This window comes from Macaca mulatta, chromosome 12 (genome assembly GCF_049350105.2).
Source record: "Macaca mulatta isolate MMU2019108-1 chromosome 12, T2T-MMU8v2.0, whole genome shotgun sequence".
Lineage (NCBI taxonomy): Eukaryota > Metazoa > Chordata > Mammalia > Primates > Cercopithecidae > Macaca > Macaca mulatta.
The window spans coordinates 69,428,383-69,443,693 of record NC_133417.1 but is presented as its reverse complement, the minus strand read 5'-3'; the positions used below and the strand labels follow the sequence as shown (position 1 = coordinate 69,443,693).

General features: G+C 39.5%; 1 protein-coding gene across 4 annotated transcripts in view; it reads left to right on the top strand.

The window, feature by feature from the left end:
- Window positions 1-15,311, top strand: part of GRB14 (growth factor receptor bound protein 14) — a 128,951-nt gene that overhangs the window by 102,300 nt on the left and 11,340 nt on the right. For all 4 annotated transcript variants that reach the window (XM_077956595.1, XM_077956596.1, XM_015110244.3 and 1 more), the window contains 2 exons: window positions 10,074-10,184; window positions 10,376-10,471. In XM_077956595.1, coding sequence (XP_077812721.1) covers window positions 10,074-10,184; window positions 10,376-10,471 — 207 coding nt within the window. The remainder of the gene's footprint in view (window positions 1-10,073; window positions 10,185-10,375; window positions 10,472-15,311) is intronic.

Genomic DNA, 15,311 nt, shown 5'->3' with positions numbered 1-15,311 from the left:
ATGTGGTGTATCACATTTATTGACTTGCATTTGTTAAATTATCCCTCCATCTCTGATATATAACCCACTTCATCATGGTGGATTATCTTTTCAATATGCCATTGGATTCAGTTGGCTAGTATTTTGTTAAGGATTTTTACATCTATGTTCATCAGGGATATTGGTCTGTAGTTTTCTTTTTTTGTTATGTCCTTTCCTGGTTTTGGTATTAGGGTTATACTGGCTTCATAGAATGATATAGGGGTAATTCCCTCTTTCTCTGTCTTGTACAATAGTGTCAATAGGATTGGTACCAATTCTTCTTTGAATGTCTGATAGAATTTAGCTGTGAATCCATCTGGTCCTGGACTTTTTTTTGTTGGTAATTTCTTTTATTACCATTTCAATCTCACTGCTTGTTATTGGTCTGTTCAGTTTCTATATCTTCCTGGTTTAATCTAGGAGGGTTATCTTTCCAGAAATTTATCTATCTTCTCTAGGTTTTCTAGTTTATGTGCATAAAGGTATTCATAGTATCCTTGAATGATCTTTTGTTTTTCTCTGGTATTGGTTGTAATATCTCCTGTTTAATTTCTAATTGACCTTATTTGGATCTTCTCTCTTCTTTTCTTGGTTAATCTTGGTTAATGGTTTATCAATTTTACTTATCTTTACAAAGAAACAGCTTTTTATTTCATTTATCTTTTGTATTGTTATATTTGTTTCAATTATATTTAATTCTGCTCTGATCTTTGTTATTTCTTTTCTTCTGCTGAGTTTGGGTTTGGTTTGTTCTTGTTTCTCTAGTTCCTTGAGGTGTGACCTTAGGTTGCCTATTTGTGCTCTTGTAGACTTTTTGATGTAGGCATTTAAGGCTATGAACTTTCCTCTTAGCACTGCCTCTCCTGTATCCCAGATGTTTTGATAGGTTGTGTCACTATCATTGTTCAGTTGAAAGAATTTTTTAATTTCCATCTTGATTTCACTGTTGACCTAACAATCATTCAGGAGCAGGTTATTTCATTTCCATGTATTTGCATGATTTTGAGGTTTCCTTTTGGAATGATTTCCAATTTATTACGCTGTGTTCTGAAAGAGTACCTGAAATAATTTCAATTTTAAAAAATTTATTGAGACTTGTTTTGTGGCATATCATAATGTCTATCTTGGAGAATGCTCTGTGTGCTGATGAATAGAATATATATTCTATTCATGTATTAGAATATATAGTTATTCTGTATATATAGAATATATAGAATGTATATTCTATTCATATATTAGAATATATAGAATATAGTTGTTGGATAGAATGTTCAGTAAATACCTTTTAAGTTCATTTGTTTTAAGGTATGGTTTAATCCATTGTTTCTTTGTTGACCTTCTGTCTTAATGACCTGCCTAGTGCTGTTAGTGGAGTATTAAAATTCCCCACTATTATTGTGTTGCTATCTATCTCATTTCTTTATGTCTAATAGAAATTGTTTTATAGATTTGGGAGCTCCAGGATTAGGTGCATATATATATTTAGGATTGTGGTTTTTTCCCACTGGACAATTCCCTTTATCATTATATAATGTAACTGCTGTTGCTTTAAAGTCTATTTTGTCTGACATAAGAATAGCTATTCCTGCTATCTTTTGGTGTCCATTTGCATGGAATGTTTTTTCCACCCCTTTACCTTAAGTTTATGTGAGTCCTTATATGTTACATGAGTCTCTTGAAGACAGCAGATACTTGGTTGGTGAATTCTTATTTATTCTTCCATTCTGTATCTTTTAAGTGGAACATTTAGGCCATTTACAGTCAATGTTAGTATTGAGATGTGAGGTACTGAACTATTATTCTATTCATTGTGCTATTTGTTGCCTGAATACCTTGTTTCTTTTTTCATTGTGTTTTTGTTTTATAGGTCTTGTCAGCTGTGAGGTTTATTCTTTTTTTTTTGGTAAGATGGTGATATGGTTTAGCTGTGTCCCCACCCAAATCTTGTCTTGAATTGTACTGTCATAATTCCCACGTGCTGTGTGTGGGACCCGGTGGGAGATAACTGAATCATGAGAGCAGGTCATTCCCATGCTATTCTCGTGATAGTGAATAAATCTCACAAGATCTGATGGTTTTATAAAGGGGAGTTTCCCTGCATAAGTTTTCTTGTCTACTGCCATGTGACATGTGCCTTTCACCTTCTGCTGTGATTGTGAGGCCTCCCCAGCCATGAGGAACTGTGAGTCCATTAAACCTTTTTCTTTTATAAATTTCCCAGTCTCATGCTGATGAAGTATGTCTTTATCAGCAGCATGAAAACAGACTAATACAGATGGAGTCTTGCTCTGTCACCCAGGCTGCAGTGTAGGGGCACCATCTCGGCTCACGCAACCTCCGTCTCCCAGATTCAAGTGATTCTTCTGCCTCAGCCTCCCAAGTAGCTGGGATTACAGGTGCACACCATCATGGTAGGTTTTCTTTTATAGGTTACCTGATGCTTTTGCCTCACAGCTCTTAAGATTTTTTTCGTTTGACTTGGCTTTGGATAACCTGATGACTATTTCCCTAGGTGATGGTTTTTGTGATTAATTTCCCAGGTGTTCTTTGAGTTTCTTATATTTGGATGTCTAGATCTATAGTAGGCTGGGGAAGTTTTCTTTGATGATTCCCTCAAATATGTTTTCCAAACCAATTTCTTTTCTTCCTAGGGCATACCAGTTCTTAGGTTTGGCCATTTAACATAATCCCAAACTTCTTGGAGGCTTTGTTCATCTTTTAAATTCTTTTTTTTTTTTTTTTTGTCTTTGTTGGACTAAGTTGAAAGCCTTGACTTTGAACTCTGAAGTTCTTTCTTCTACTCGTTTGATTCTATTGTTGAGACTTTCCAGAACATTTTGCATTTCTCTTAGTGTGTTCTTTGTTTTGAAAAATTGTGATTGTTTTTTATTCATGCTATTTATATCACTGAAGATTTTTCCCTTCATAGCTTGTATCATTTTTTTTTTCACTAAGTTGAACTTCACCTTTCTCTGGTGCCTTCATGATGAGCTTAATAATCAATCTTCTAAATTCTTTTTCTGACAATTCAGAGGTTTCTTCTTGGTTTGGATCCATTGCTGGTGAGCTAGTGTGATCTTTTAGGGGTATGAAATAACCTTGTTTTGTCATATTACCAATATTGTTTTTCTGGTTCCTTCTCATTTGGGTATGCTATGTCCGAAGGAAGATTTGGGGCTGAAGTGCTGCTGTTCAGATTCTTTTGTCCCACGGGGTGCTCCCTTAATGGGGTGCTCTCCCTTTTCCCCTAGGGATGTGGCTTCCTGAGAGCCAAACTGCAGTGATTGTTACTTCTCTTTTGGATCTAGCCACCCACTGGAGCTACTGGGCCTTGGGCTGGTGCTGGAGTGTCTGCAGAGAGTTCTGTGATGTGAACACAGGTCTCTCAGCCATGGATACTAGCACCTGCTCCAGTGAAGGTGGCAGGGGAGTGAAGTGGACTCTGTGAGGGTCCTTAGTTGTAGTTTTGTTTATTGTGCTACTTTTGTGTTGGTTGGCCTCCAACCCAGAGTTGGTGCTGTCAAGAGCACATCAGCTGCAGTAGTACAGGGAGGATCAGGTGGTGGATGGTGCCCTGGAGCTCCCAAAAGATTATGTCGTTTGTCTTTGGCTACCAGGGCAGGTAGAGAGAGACCATCAGGTGGGGCAGGGTTAGGCATGTCTGAGCTCAGACTCTCCTTGGGCAGGGCTTGCTGCGGCTGCTGTAGGGGATGGAGGTGCGGTTCTCAGGCCAATGGAGTTATGTTCCCTGGGGAATTATGGCTGCCTCTGCTGCATCATACAGTAGGTCACCAGAGAAGTGGTGGAAAACTGGCAGTTACAGGCCTCACCCAGCTCCTGCGCAGCCCAGAAGTTCAGGTTAGCTCCCACCATGCCCCACCAACAGCACTGAGTATTTTTCCAGGCAGCGGGTGAACAGGGCTGAGAACTTGCCCCAGGCTACCAGCCTCCCAAGTGAGAAAGCAAGCAAGGCTATCAGGTTTTGCACCTCCCGGCCTGCCACGGCTTCTGTACTGTGTTTGCACTCCTGATTCACCCCCTCCCCCAGGTTCTGTCTAGGAAACATTGAGTCAGTTGAAATTGTTACAAAGTTCAGCTGGAAGTTTCCTTCTTTCTGTGGTCTTTTCCAAGTTCCTCTGGCAGCCCTCCCCAGGGACCCCTGGGAGACAGTCAGAAAAGGCTTCCCTGGGGACCAAGAGTGCCCACAGGCTTTTCCTGCTGTCTTTTCTACCCTGTATTTCGCTCAACTCTAAATTTGTCTCAGCTGTAGGTAATGTCACATCCTTCTCCTGTGATCTGGACCTTCAGGTTCCCCAGTGAGGGTGTGTGTTCAGGGGTGGTTGATCGCCCTTTTCACAGTTTGGGTACTCACAGTTTTTTGGCTGTCTTCTGGGCGCCCTGCAGCAGCAATCCATTTCCTTCAAAGGGTCTGTGGATTCTCTTGGCTTTCCTTGTATGTTCCTGCAGTAGTTCTTGGAGCAAAAGTTCACAATGTGAGTCTCCTCATGCTGTTCTGCCCACCAGAGTGGGAGCTGCAAGTTAATCCTGCCTCCTGTTCCTTTACTTCTCTTTATTTTGTGTGTGTTATTTTTTCTCCTTACATATATTGTAAATTCCTAGAGGAAGTTATGATGCTGTCATCAGGGATGAATAGATATATTTATCTACATACTTATATGTTTGCCTATGCAATGGTTATATAGATATACATGTGCAGAAGTTCATATGCACATACATTATCACTTAAACATACATATGTATTCTACAGTGCTGCCTGTTTTCTGTGTCTAGTCTATGTCCATCATATTATATAGTCTTTGGCTGTAAGTATTGACATTTTATGCAATTCATTGATGTCTTTCAAGTAAAAATTCTTTTGAGAGTTTTTATGGGTGGTTATTGTTATTCTATTTTCATGCATCTATAGTTGTCAGTGAAAGCACTGTTGCTTCTTTATGGGTTAAACTGTCTTTTTTCTCTAGCAATTTTTCAAACATTCTTATAAACATTGGCGTGCAGTAATTTCCCTGCTATATTACTAGGTGTGTTGAAATATAGTCTGCTAAATTTTGCTTGATTCTTAGCACACACATTCAATCTGAAAACTCATCTTTTTTTCATACTAGCAATGTACATCCATTATTTATTTGACTACTTCTTTTCCATTCTTGTTATATGATCTTTTGCATTTTTGTTAGGATTTTCTGTCTTGGCTAGTTATGACTTCAGATGCCCTATGGCTTGATTTATTCCAATCTCTGCCTTTGTATTCACATGGCCTTCTCCCTTCCTCTTTGTATGTCTCTTATAACAACATATGTCATTGGATTTTGGGCCCACCTGGATAATCTAGAATAATCTCATCTCAAGATCCTTAACTTAATTATATCTTCAGTGACCCTTTTTCTGAATTAAGGTTACATTTACAATTTCCTGGCATTAGGGCATGGGTATATTTTTTTGGGGGGTTACTATTCAACCCACTACAGAAAGCCATTGAAATGTTTGAAAAAGGGAGTGAAATTACCAAAAGAGTATCTTGAGATTAGTTTGGTCACAGGGAGCTTAAAAGATCAAGGAGAGCGAGATTGAAAGAGAGAAAAAGAGATTGAAGGGAAGAAGACAAAGGAGGCAGAGAGGGAGGAGTAGAAGGGAAAGAGAGAGAGAGAAGTAGAGAGAGAGGGAATTGATTATAGACACAGATGCTAATTAGATGATCATTTCATTAATCCAGGTGGAAGCGATGGGGTCTAACCTAGGACGAGCAGTAGAGGGGAGAATAAAAGAATGGCCACAAGATTAAATGGCAAAAGGCCAGATTTGTGTGGCTGATTGATATCAAAGAAGAGGAAGCAGTTAAAAATGTTCTTAAAGATAAAAGAAAATTAAGAAATAGAAAATAAAAATAAACAGGAATAGCATATTTGCTAGAAGGTAACTCTCTTAGAAGACAAATAGCAATCTCAGTTCTGGATATATTTTATTGAGGATGAAGCCAACAAATGGCAATGCTCAAAACAGCTAATGATGGAGACCAGATGTTTGCATAATGGTCTTAATAGGAGATATGGAGCTGGAAAATAGTTATACTTGACTTTTTCCCATATTTTCCCCCAACTGTTCTTGTATAGCTTCCTTCTTTCCCTCATACACAGTTTTCCTTTGTTGCTGTTCTTGCGTATGGGTCTTATGTGTGTGCATGTATTTCCTTGTGGTATAATGCTTCATGAGCCACTACCTGGCTACCATCTATGTTTGCTCAAGGCCCTGGGTCTCTACAGTCAGCACATAGTGAAGCCTGCCAGGCTTGTGTCCTTCCCTCAGGGCAGCAAGTTCCTCCAGTCCCTGGGTTGGTCTCAAGATGCCATCTGGGAGCCAGGGACTATCGCCAAAAACCTTGGAAATCAGCCAGGTGTGGTGGCTCACACCTGTAATCCCAGCACTTTGGGAGGCTGAGGCGGGTGGATTACCTGAGGTCAGGAGTTAGAGACCAGCCTCGCCAACATGGTGAATCCCCATCTCTACTAAAAATACAAAAATTAGCCAGGCATGGTGGCACAAGCCTGTAATCCCAGCTACTTGGGAGGCTGAGGCAGGAGAATCACTTAAACCTGGGAGGCGGAGGTTGCAGTGAGCCAAGATCACGCCATTGCCTTCCAGCCTGGGCAACAAGAGCAAAACTCTGTCTCAAAAAACAAAAACAAATAAACAAACAAACAAACAAAAAGCCTTGGAAATCTACCTGTTCCATTCTACTGTGGCTTAGCTGGCACTCAAACCACGAGACGCAGTCCTTCCCACTCTTCCCCTCGCTTTTCACTGGCAGAGGAGCCTCACCCCATGGTCACTATTACTACAAGTCCCCAGGGGGTACTGCTAGGGACTGCTGATGTTCATCTGAGGCCCAAGGGCACTTCAGTCATCTTGTGGTGAATGCCACCAGGTCTGGGACTCGCCCTTCATGGTAGTGGACTCCCCTCAGAGCATGTCCAGAAAAGTCATCCAAGAGCTGAGGCCCAGAACTGGGGAGCCCTCAGAACCATCCCAGTGCTCTACCCATCTGTGGCCGAGCTGGAATCGAACATACAAGACAAAGTCTCTTTTACTTTTCCCTCTGTTTTTCTCAAGCAGAAGGAATCTCTCACCATAGTCACCACAACTGGAAATGTGCTGGGTTTCACCCGAAGCCAGCATATCTTAGGATCTATCTTAGGGTCTCATCCAAGTCCCATGGATTACTACCTGGGTATCACTGCAGGTTATTCAGGGCCCAAGATCTCTTAGTCAGCAGGTGATAGATCCTGCCAGGACTAGGTTTATCCCTTCAAGGCAGTGGGTTCCCTTCTGGCTCAGGCTGTGTCTAACAATGTCGTCTGGGAGCTACTTTCTGAATGGGGGCCTCACAACTCTGACTGGTGCCCTGTCCTACTGTGGTTAAGCTGCTATCCAAGAAGTAAGACAGAATCCTCTTTACTCTTCCCTCTCCTCTCAAGTGGAAGGAAGGGATCTCTTTTTGGAGCCACGAGCCGTGTTGCCTGGGGTTGTGGGAAGGGTAGTGCAAGGACTCCTGTAGCCACCCCAGCTGTTAGTCACTAGCTTGTGTGCCCTCCAAGTGCGTGGCTTCCAAGCCCAGCTCATCACTAGGACTTGCCTAGGAGTTGCAGTCCTTGCAGCCTAGACTGCCTTTCATGTCTATTTAGGGCCACAGAGTAGTTTAGTCCACAGTTGGGAGGCTTGCCAGAACTCGAGTTCCAACTGCTGGGATGGGCAGTTCCCCTCTGGTTAGGGCTGGTCTAAATCCTCTCTCTATGGGTAGGTGTCAGCTGAGTTCAGTCCAGTTTTGCTTTCCACTGTGACAGGGCAGCACCGAGTTCAATGCAAAGTCTCACAGTTACTGAGCTCGCCCTCTCCCAAGTACATAGATTCTTTCTCCTGCTGAGGAACAGGAGAGGGGAGGTGCTGACAATTTAAGACAGTCTTTGCTACCTCCTTCAGTGCCTCTTTCAGTGATATGAAGGCCGCAGGGAGGACTGCCGGGGACTGCTGATGTTCACTTAGGGCCTAAGGGCTCTCCAGTCATCTTGGGTGAATGCACCAGGACTGAGACTCAACCTTCATGGTAGTGGGCTCCCCTCTAAAACCAGGTACTGTGAGTGCTCATCTGATTTGGTTCTTAGGAAGGTGTTTTTTTTTTTTTTTTTTTTTTTTGTTTGTTTTTTTTTTTGGTGTAGATGTTAAATTTGGTGTTCCTGCTGCGGGGAGGATAGGTAGAGCCTTCTGTTCAGCCATCTTGCTCTGCCCCTCCTAATGTCATATATGGCATTTCTACCTGGCAAAGAGACCATTTCCTATCCTTTTCTCTGAGGAGGTCTTGATTGGTTCTAAATTTAGTTGACCACTGCTGCAAGCCTTAAAAATGTGGTCAGGAATATATTTACAGAGAAATCTCTAAGTACCCTTCTCTCCACCTCCCCCTGTCCGTACACATGGGGAGAGGTACAAATGTACACATACTTATATTTTGCTAACCATGCCAATTCGACTTCATAGCCTTGTAGTGCCAGTAAGCCTTAGCATGTCTGCAGTGGTGGAACAAAAATCAATCAAGAGAAAAAACTCATCATAATCTTATTGCCTTCCAGTGTTTCTCGAGCTACCTTTTACTCTCCTTTGAATAACTGAACTATATTGACTTCTACAGCATCAGCGGACAGGGATGGTTTTATTCCGTCTTCATAGATATCAAACATTTTTACCAGCAAATTAGTTTCTATCAAGGAATACGATTTTTAAAGCCATATAAATAAGTATACCTTTCTCCTTCCTCCTACCTTTTACCAAGGGTCCTATTCGGGGTCTTTTTAAAACAATTTTCTTTCCTGTCTTATTCTCCAATGGTGTTAGAAACTACAGTCATTCATTAGATTAAAATGCTTAAGAACAGTAACGTTCAGAGCAACTCTTGGTCTCCCAGTTATCAGAGGTGGAGTAATACCGGTAAATGACAATGAAAGGTTCTTTTGGTTTTTGGATTTGAGTGGGGTTGCCTGTTTTGCTCAGTGTTCTTCTGTGGGGTGGTTTTTCTTTTCTTTTTTTTTTTCCACTGCTTCTCAAATTTTAGTGCTTATGAATCACCTGGGATCTTGTTAAAATGCAGATACTGATTCAGGAGGTCTGGGATGAGCCCTGAAAGTTTGCATTTCTAACAACCTCCCAGGTGATACTGATGCTGCTGGTCTGAGACCACACTACTAGCAGCAAGGTTTTAGAGAACAAACGCATTTTGGTCAGTTTTGATTATACATTCAACCTCAGAATTAAGCACTTCTCCAAGTTATTAACCTATCACAGAGTAATATGACCTAGTGATTTCCCATGACCAGTTTTAAATCTCATGGATTTCCCAGAGAAGAAATAGCTGTTCATGATTCCACTTTGTGTTGAAAATCAGAAACATTCCTCTGCCAGCTAATTTCCCTGAACTCATCTATCTGTACAGACTTTCTTTCCTCCTTTTGTGAAGTTAGAGATTCCTGCAGTCGCTGCTTCCTGTGGCGTGTTCCGCTGTACACAAATGTGAGGGATGACTGTGTGTGAATGAAGCAGGAATCATTGTCTTGTTCTCTTTTATCTTCTCTAATGGCTATGGAAGCTCAAACCAACCTTCTCCCCTTTGTTGAGCTACCATTATTTGGAAGCTGGATGAGGAATACATTTCCAAAAGCCAATCTTTGCTAACTTTTTTCTCTCTCAGATTCCTTGAAATGGTGGTTACAGATAATCGGAAGTTTAAAACAGGACTTTATTTCTATTATTGGAAGTTAAATTATAAACAAAATTTTCACTTCTCAAATTAAATAAAATTGTATCCAGCTCCTGGTTAATTAAAGATATAGTAACTTAGATTTCTTTTCCTCCTTTTATTTTTGTGACATCATACTGAGCTTCTGTTGGTCATAAGTTTTTGCCCAAGGTATCAATTATATAATATAAACAAACAAAAAAGATACTGCCAAAATATGTATCCATTTCAATACTTTTTTTTTTTTAAGGAACCGCGGCATTTGCAGTTTTTCAGCGAATTTGGCAATAGTGATATTTATGTGTCACTGGCAGGCAAAAAAAAGCATGGAGCACCGACTAACTATGGATTCTGCTTTAAGGTACAGGCTTAATATTTTGATAGATGAATAAAGCAAGCCTCAGCCTTTTAGGTAAGCTTGAGTTTCTTTTAATTTCTTTTGAAAAGAGACAGCTTTCTCTTATATATAGGAGAATTTTAGTGGCTTTTATTTCAACAGGTGTTACCTTCAAGATATGCATTAACGATAAACAATGTGCTGTGGCCTTCTAGCCTAACAAAGCGGGAGGGCCCCGAGACCTGAAAATGCTCTGTGCAGAAGAAGAGCAGAGTAGGACGTGCTGGGTGACCGCGATTAGATTGCTTAAGGTAATCTCGCCGGAGGCATGAATTTCTATTAAATGCTGTGAGTACCGTAAAAGTTAGAAAATATCTGTAATTCAGAACATGAAGTCTCACTGGGTGGCTACATGAGAAAGAAGAAAAATAACCACCAAATGTGTATGTTTTTAAAATTCTAAATGATAAACATTTTGGAGTAGAATGGGATAACCTAATACATTTCTCTTTTATGTGTGGAGTAAGTATTCCATTTCTAGAAATGTTCTGATTTTTACTTTTGTGAAGGTATTACATAACCAGTATAATTAAATGAAATGTCTCCTATACAAGACTAAGTCTGCATTCTTAAAATGTTGCCAACAATCCAAGGTAAAGTGTATTTTAAAACGTGCCCACCCTTGCGATATTTAATGTAACTGTTTTGTGTTCGATTTGTGTTTTATGAATTGCTTTCTAGTTTAATAAGCATGACTCAAATTACTGTACAATTTTACTATGAATATATTTTTTAAACATCTACTCTTGTGCTAAGTGGAAATTACAACTTCCGTAAGCATAATTATTTGTTGCTGCTGAGCGATTTTGAAATGAGTAACAATATTCTAATGGTAGACGCTCATAGGAAATAAAAGCAGAACTGATTTCTTCCAGAATGTATAGAATGCACATTTATTTTCAAAAACTGTTTGCCAGTAAATTGAGCAAAACTTAAAATGTATACTTATAACAATTATCAACTATTTCCTTTTAAAGATACTGATTTGGTAGTCACAGTTAGGGAGGAAATTACAAAATTTTGTTGTTGTTGTTGTTGTTGTTGCTGAAAAGATACAATCCAAGCGATGTGCCTGTCCACATTAGTTAGTATTGCTGCTGCTGAAGCCAACATAATACATAATTTATTGTTATTACTAAATTTTTGGTTTAAAATAAGAGCATTTAACATTTTCTAAGGTACTCTTTATGATTTATGCCTAGGCACTAATTTAATTTGCCAATATAATGATTATACATTTTACATGTATATTATGTATATGTAATCCTTTTCTTACTACAGGAAGATTTAGATTATTAACAATGAGTGTACTAAAACTAGCTTTTCAATATAGTTAGAAATGAAAATTAGAGCAGCTGGAGCATTGTGAAGTCCTTAGGTTCCCCCATTTCACTTACCCTGAAGAAGGGGATGCAGTAAACTTTTCAATTGATTTGTAGTTTGTATATTTTCCAGGTGTACTTTTTTTCTTCTGCCTTTGCCATTTTTACCTCTTCTGCTCTCTGTTGACTTCTTCCTACCATCCGACTTAAGAGAGATCAGGGTAAAGAAGGACAGAATGTCATAATCAGAATTATTATCATACCAGGTTTAGAAGAAAGTTTTATTTTGTATTCTTTCAATTTTTAAATTGAGGTAAAATTCACAAAATATAAAATTAATCACACTATTGTTAATGTGAATAATTCATTGGCATTTAGTGCATTCAGTTCCAAAACATTTTAATCACCTCAAAAGCAAACTCCATACCCATTAAGTGTTACTCCCAGACCCTATCAATCACTAGTTTGCCTCTGTCTGTGTAGATTTACCTATTGTACGTATTTCATGTAAATGGAATCATACAGTATGTGACCTTCTGTTTCTGACTTTTACTTAGCATAATGTTTTGTGTTTCACCAACATTGAAGCATATGTTAGTGCTTTATTCCTTTTTATGGCTGTGTACTATTCCATTGTATGTATAGCCCTCTATATCTATCTATATGTTGGATAAACACAGTCTATCCATTTTTTCACTGATGGACATTTAGGTTGTTTCTACCTTTGACTATTGTGAATAGTGCTGCTATGAATATGTGTGTATGTATTTGTTTGAGTACAGGTTTTCAATTTTGGGGGAATACCTGTAGTAATGAAATTGCTTTATGGTAATTCTATGTTTAGTTTTTTGAGAAATTGCCAAAATGTTTTTCCACAGTGGCTGAACCATTTTGCATTCCTACCAGTAATGCATGAGAGTTCCAATTTCTTCATATATTTGTCAGTACTTGTTATTTACTTTTTTTGGTTCCTGTTCTTGTTAATTATGCTCATTCTAGTAGATGTGAAGTGATATTGGAAGAAAGTTTTAAAAAACGATTTAAATGAAGCTTTTTGTTTAACTGTGAAATTTACATTCTTTTGCTGTTTTGGCAGATAGCCACTATGTTTACTTCTTTATGAGAGGTTTGCTTGTTTTTCAAATATTCTGCTGTTAAAATCACCTGAGAAGCTTTCTGAATTTACATGTGGTCCCCGCCCCATCCTTAGGGATTCTGAATAAGAACTACTAACTTTGTCCAGCCATCCAATTTTACAGATAAAGAGGCTGGTACTCTTTGGAAGGCTCTACTCCATCAAGAGTTATGGTAGAGAAAATTACCTTGTGGTTTTTGGTTTTCTCTGTTTTCAAAACTGGAAATCAGGCTAGACTGCAAGGGGGATGTTCTTTAACCTTGTTAACCCATCTTCCTCTCTTCCTCCCTTGGGCTTAAAGTTTGACACCCAGCACAGAAGCAGGTGGTAAGCCTACTTCGTTTAATCAACATTTCACTTAATCTGAGAAGCTATTGGTTTTTACCAGGATACATCACTATTTTTATTAGCATTAGAAGGAAAAAAAATGATGCCAAGAAAATGATGACATGATGCTCTCATATCACTTATAATTTTTGTTTTATTTATTGAGATAGTTATGTTAGGTTTATTTAAACCTAGATTTTGTAATTTAATCACTTTTGTTTGCACACACTCAGATATATATACACACACACACACACACACACAGACATAAATGTATTTTACACATACACATATATATGCATTAAGTATATACACACATAAATATAAAATAACATATATAAGTAGAATGCATTAATTGAGGTATCTTTAAAACTTCTTCATATTCTGGCCGGGCGCGGTGGCTCAAGCCTGTAATCCCAGCACTTTGGGAGGCCGAGACGGGCGGATCACGAGGTCAGGAGATCGAGACCATCCTGGCTAACACGGTGAAACCCCGTCTCTACTAAAAAATACAAAAAACTAGCCGGGTATGGTGGCAGGTGCCTGTAGTCCCAGCTACTTGGGAGGCTGAGGCAGGAGAATGGCGTGAACCCGGGAGGCGGAGCTTGCAGTGAGCTGAGATCTGGCCATTGCACTCCAGCCTGGGCGGCAGAGCGAGACTCCATCTCAAAAAAAAAAAAAAAAAACTTCTTCAAATTCAAAGCCTAGCTTTTCTGAATCATTTTCATCTCAGAGTCACAGATACCTGTATTTTCCACAGGATATGGCATGGGGCTGTGTTCCACTAACATTGTGTATATAAGATTTGATGCTGGTGATTTCTTAATCCCACCAAAGGTATCAGGCAATGACAAATCACTAGGTCCATAGTGAATATAAAATGTTATAGATTATAGGATGCAGTTAAATTTGTAGATGTTAAATTTTGAAATGCACATCTAAAAATGGATGAAATACACTAAAAACTTTCTTTAATTCTTCCATTTCCATGATGTTAGTTCCTGGAAGAATGTTCCCTTCTCACTATTTTTTCTCATCTTACTGTTCTTAAGGCATCTTTCAATCACAGATTCCCATGAAAGATGCTTCATTGTGTTGGTTTTCTACGACTGCTGTAACAAATTACCGCCAGGGTAGTGACTTAAAGCAACATAAATTTATTGTTCTTTAGTTCAGAAGCCTGAAATGAGTCTTACTGGATTAAATCAAGGTGTTGGCAGAGCTGCATTTCTTACTGAAGGCTCTAGAGGAGAATCCAGTTACCTTGTTTTTTGGCAGCCTTTAAAATCCCCCCAGACTTCTTGTCTGGGGGCCCTTTCAACGTCTTCAAAGCCAACACTGTCACACCAAGTATTTCTCACACTGCCATCTCCCTGGTTCTGCCTCTTCTGCCTCTCCCTTCCACTTATTAAGGCCCCTTGTGATTACACTGGGCCCACATGGATAATCCAGGATCATCACCCCACCTCACAATCAGCTGATTGACAACCTTAATTCCCTTTTTCCATGCAGCTTAACATAGGCTCTGGAAATTAGGATGTGGACATCTTTGGGGGACCATTATTCCACCTACCACATCCGTGTTTCCTGTTCATTTCAATAATGGCGAAGCTTTTCCAGATGAGACTGAAGAGGGAGGAGGCATCTGTGAGGCCCCTTATGTGGAATCTATGAGAACCCAAACAGGAAAGAGATGATATGATCTCTTTTACACTATAAAATATCCAGATCACAGGAATCCAGGGCTTACTCCAGGTCTCACAACACAGACACACCTGTGGCATTCTAATGGTGGAGTGAGTTGGCTTCCCTGGCAATTTCTTGTCAGCAGGGCTCTTCCTGTTGGATCCACCTGGCTGGTGCAGCTGGGCTCGCCAGATGGTAGAAGTGTCTCTAACACGTACTTTGTTTTCTTTTGTTGTCTACTGTGTTATTTCCAGAGTTTACCATTGTACTTAGTGGGGATGAACAAGGAGATATTATCTTGGCTGAACTGGGATTGCCCTCTTTTTTCATCACACACCACTTGTTAATACAACCTCCCACCAAGAATTTGGCCACTTGTTTTATTCTTATGTCCTTTTCTTTTATATGTACATTAAGTCTTCATATGGATCAGATGGAGACTCTCGTTTTCTCTTTGGATAAATTCTAATTACACATAGAATTATAGAATATCTGAGACTTAGACAATGGGAGATTTTCTTATGTGTGATGTGCTAGTTATATGTTGTCTCTTTTCCTTCCCTTTCAATTAGCACTCTGCTAGGTCCTCCCTAACATATTTTGGTCCCCTATCTGCCCCGC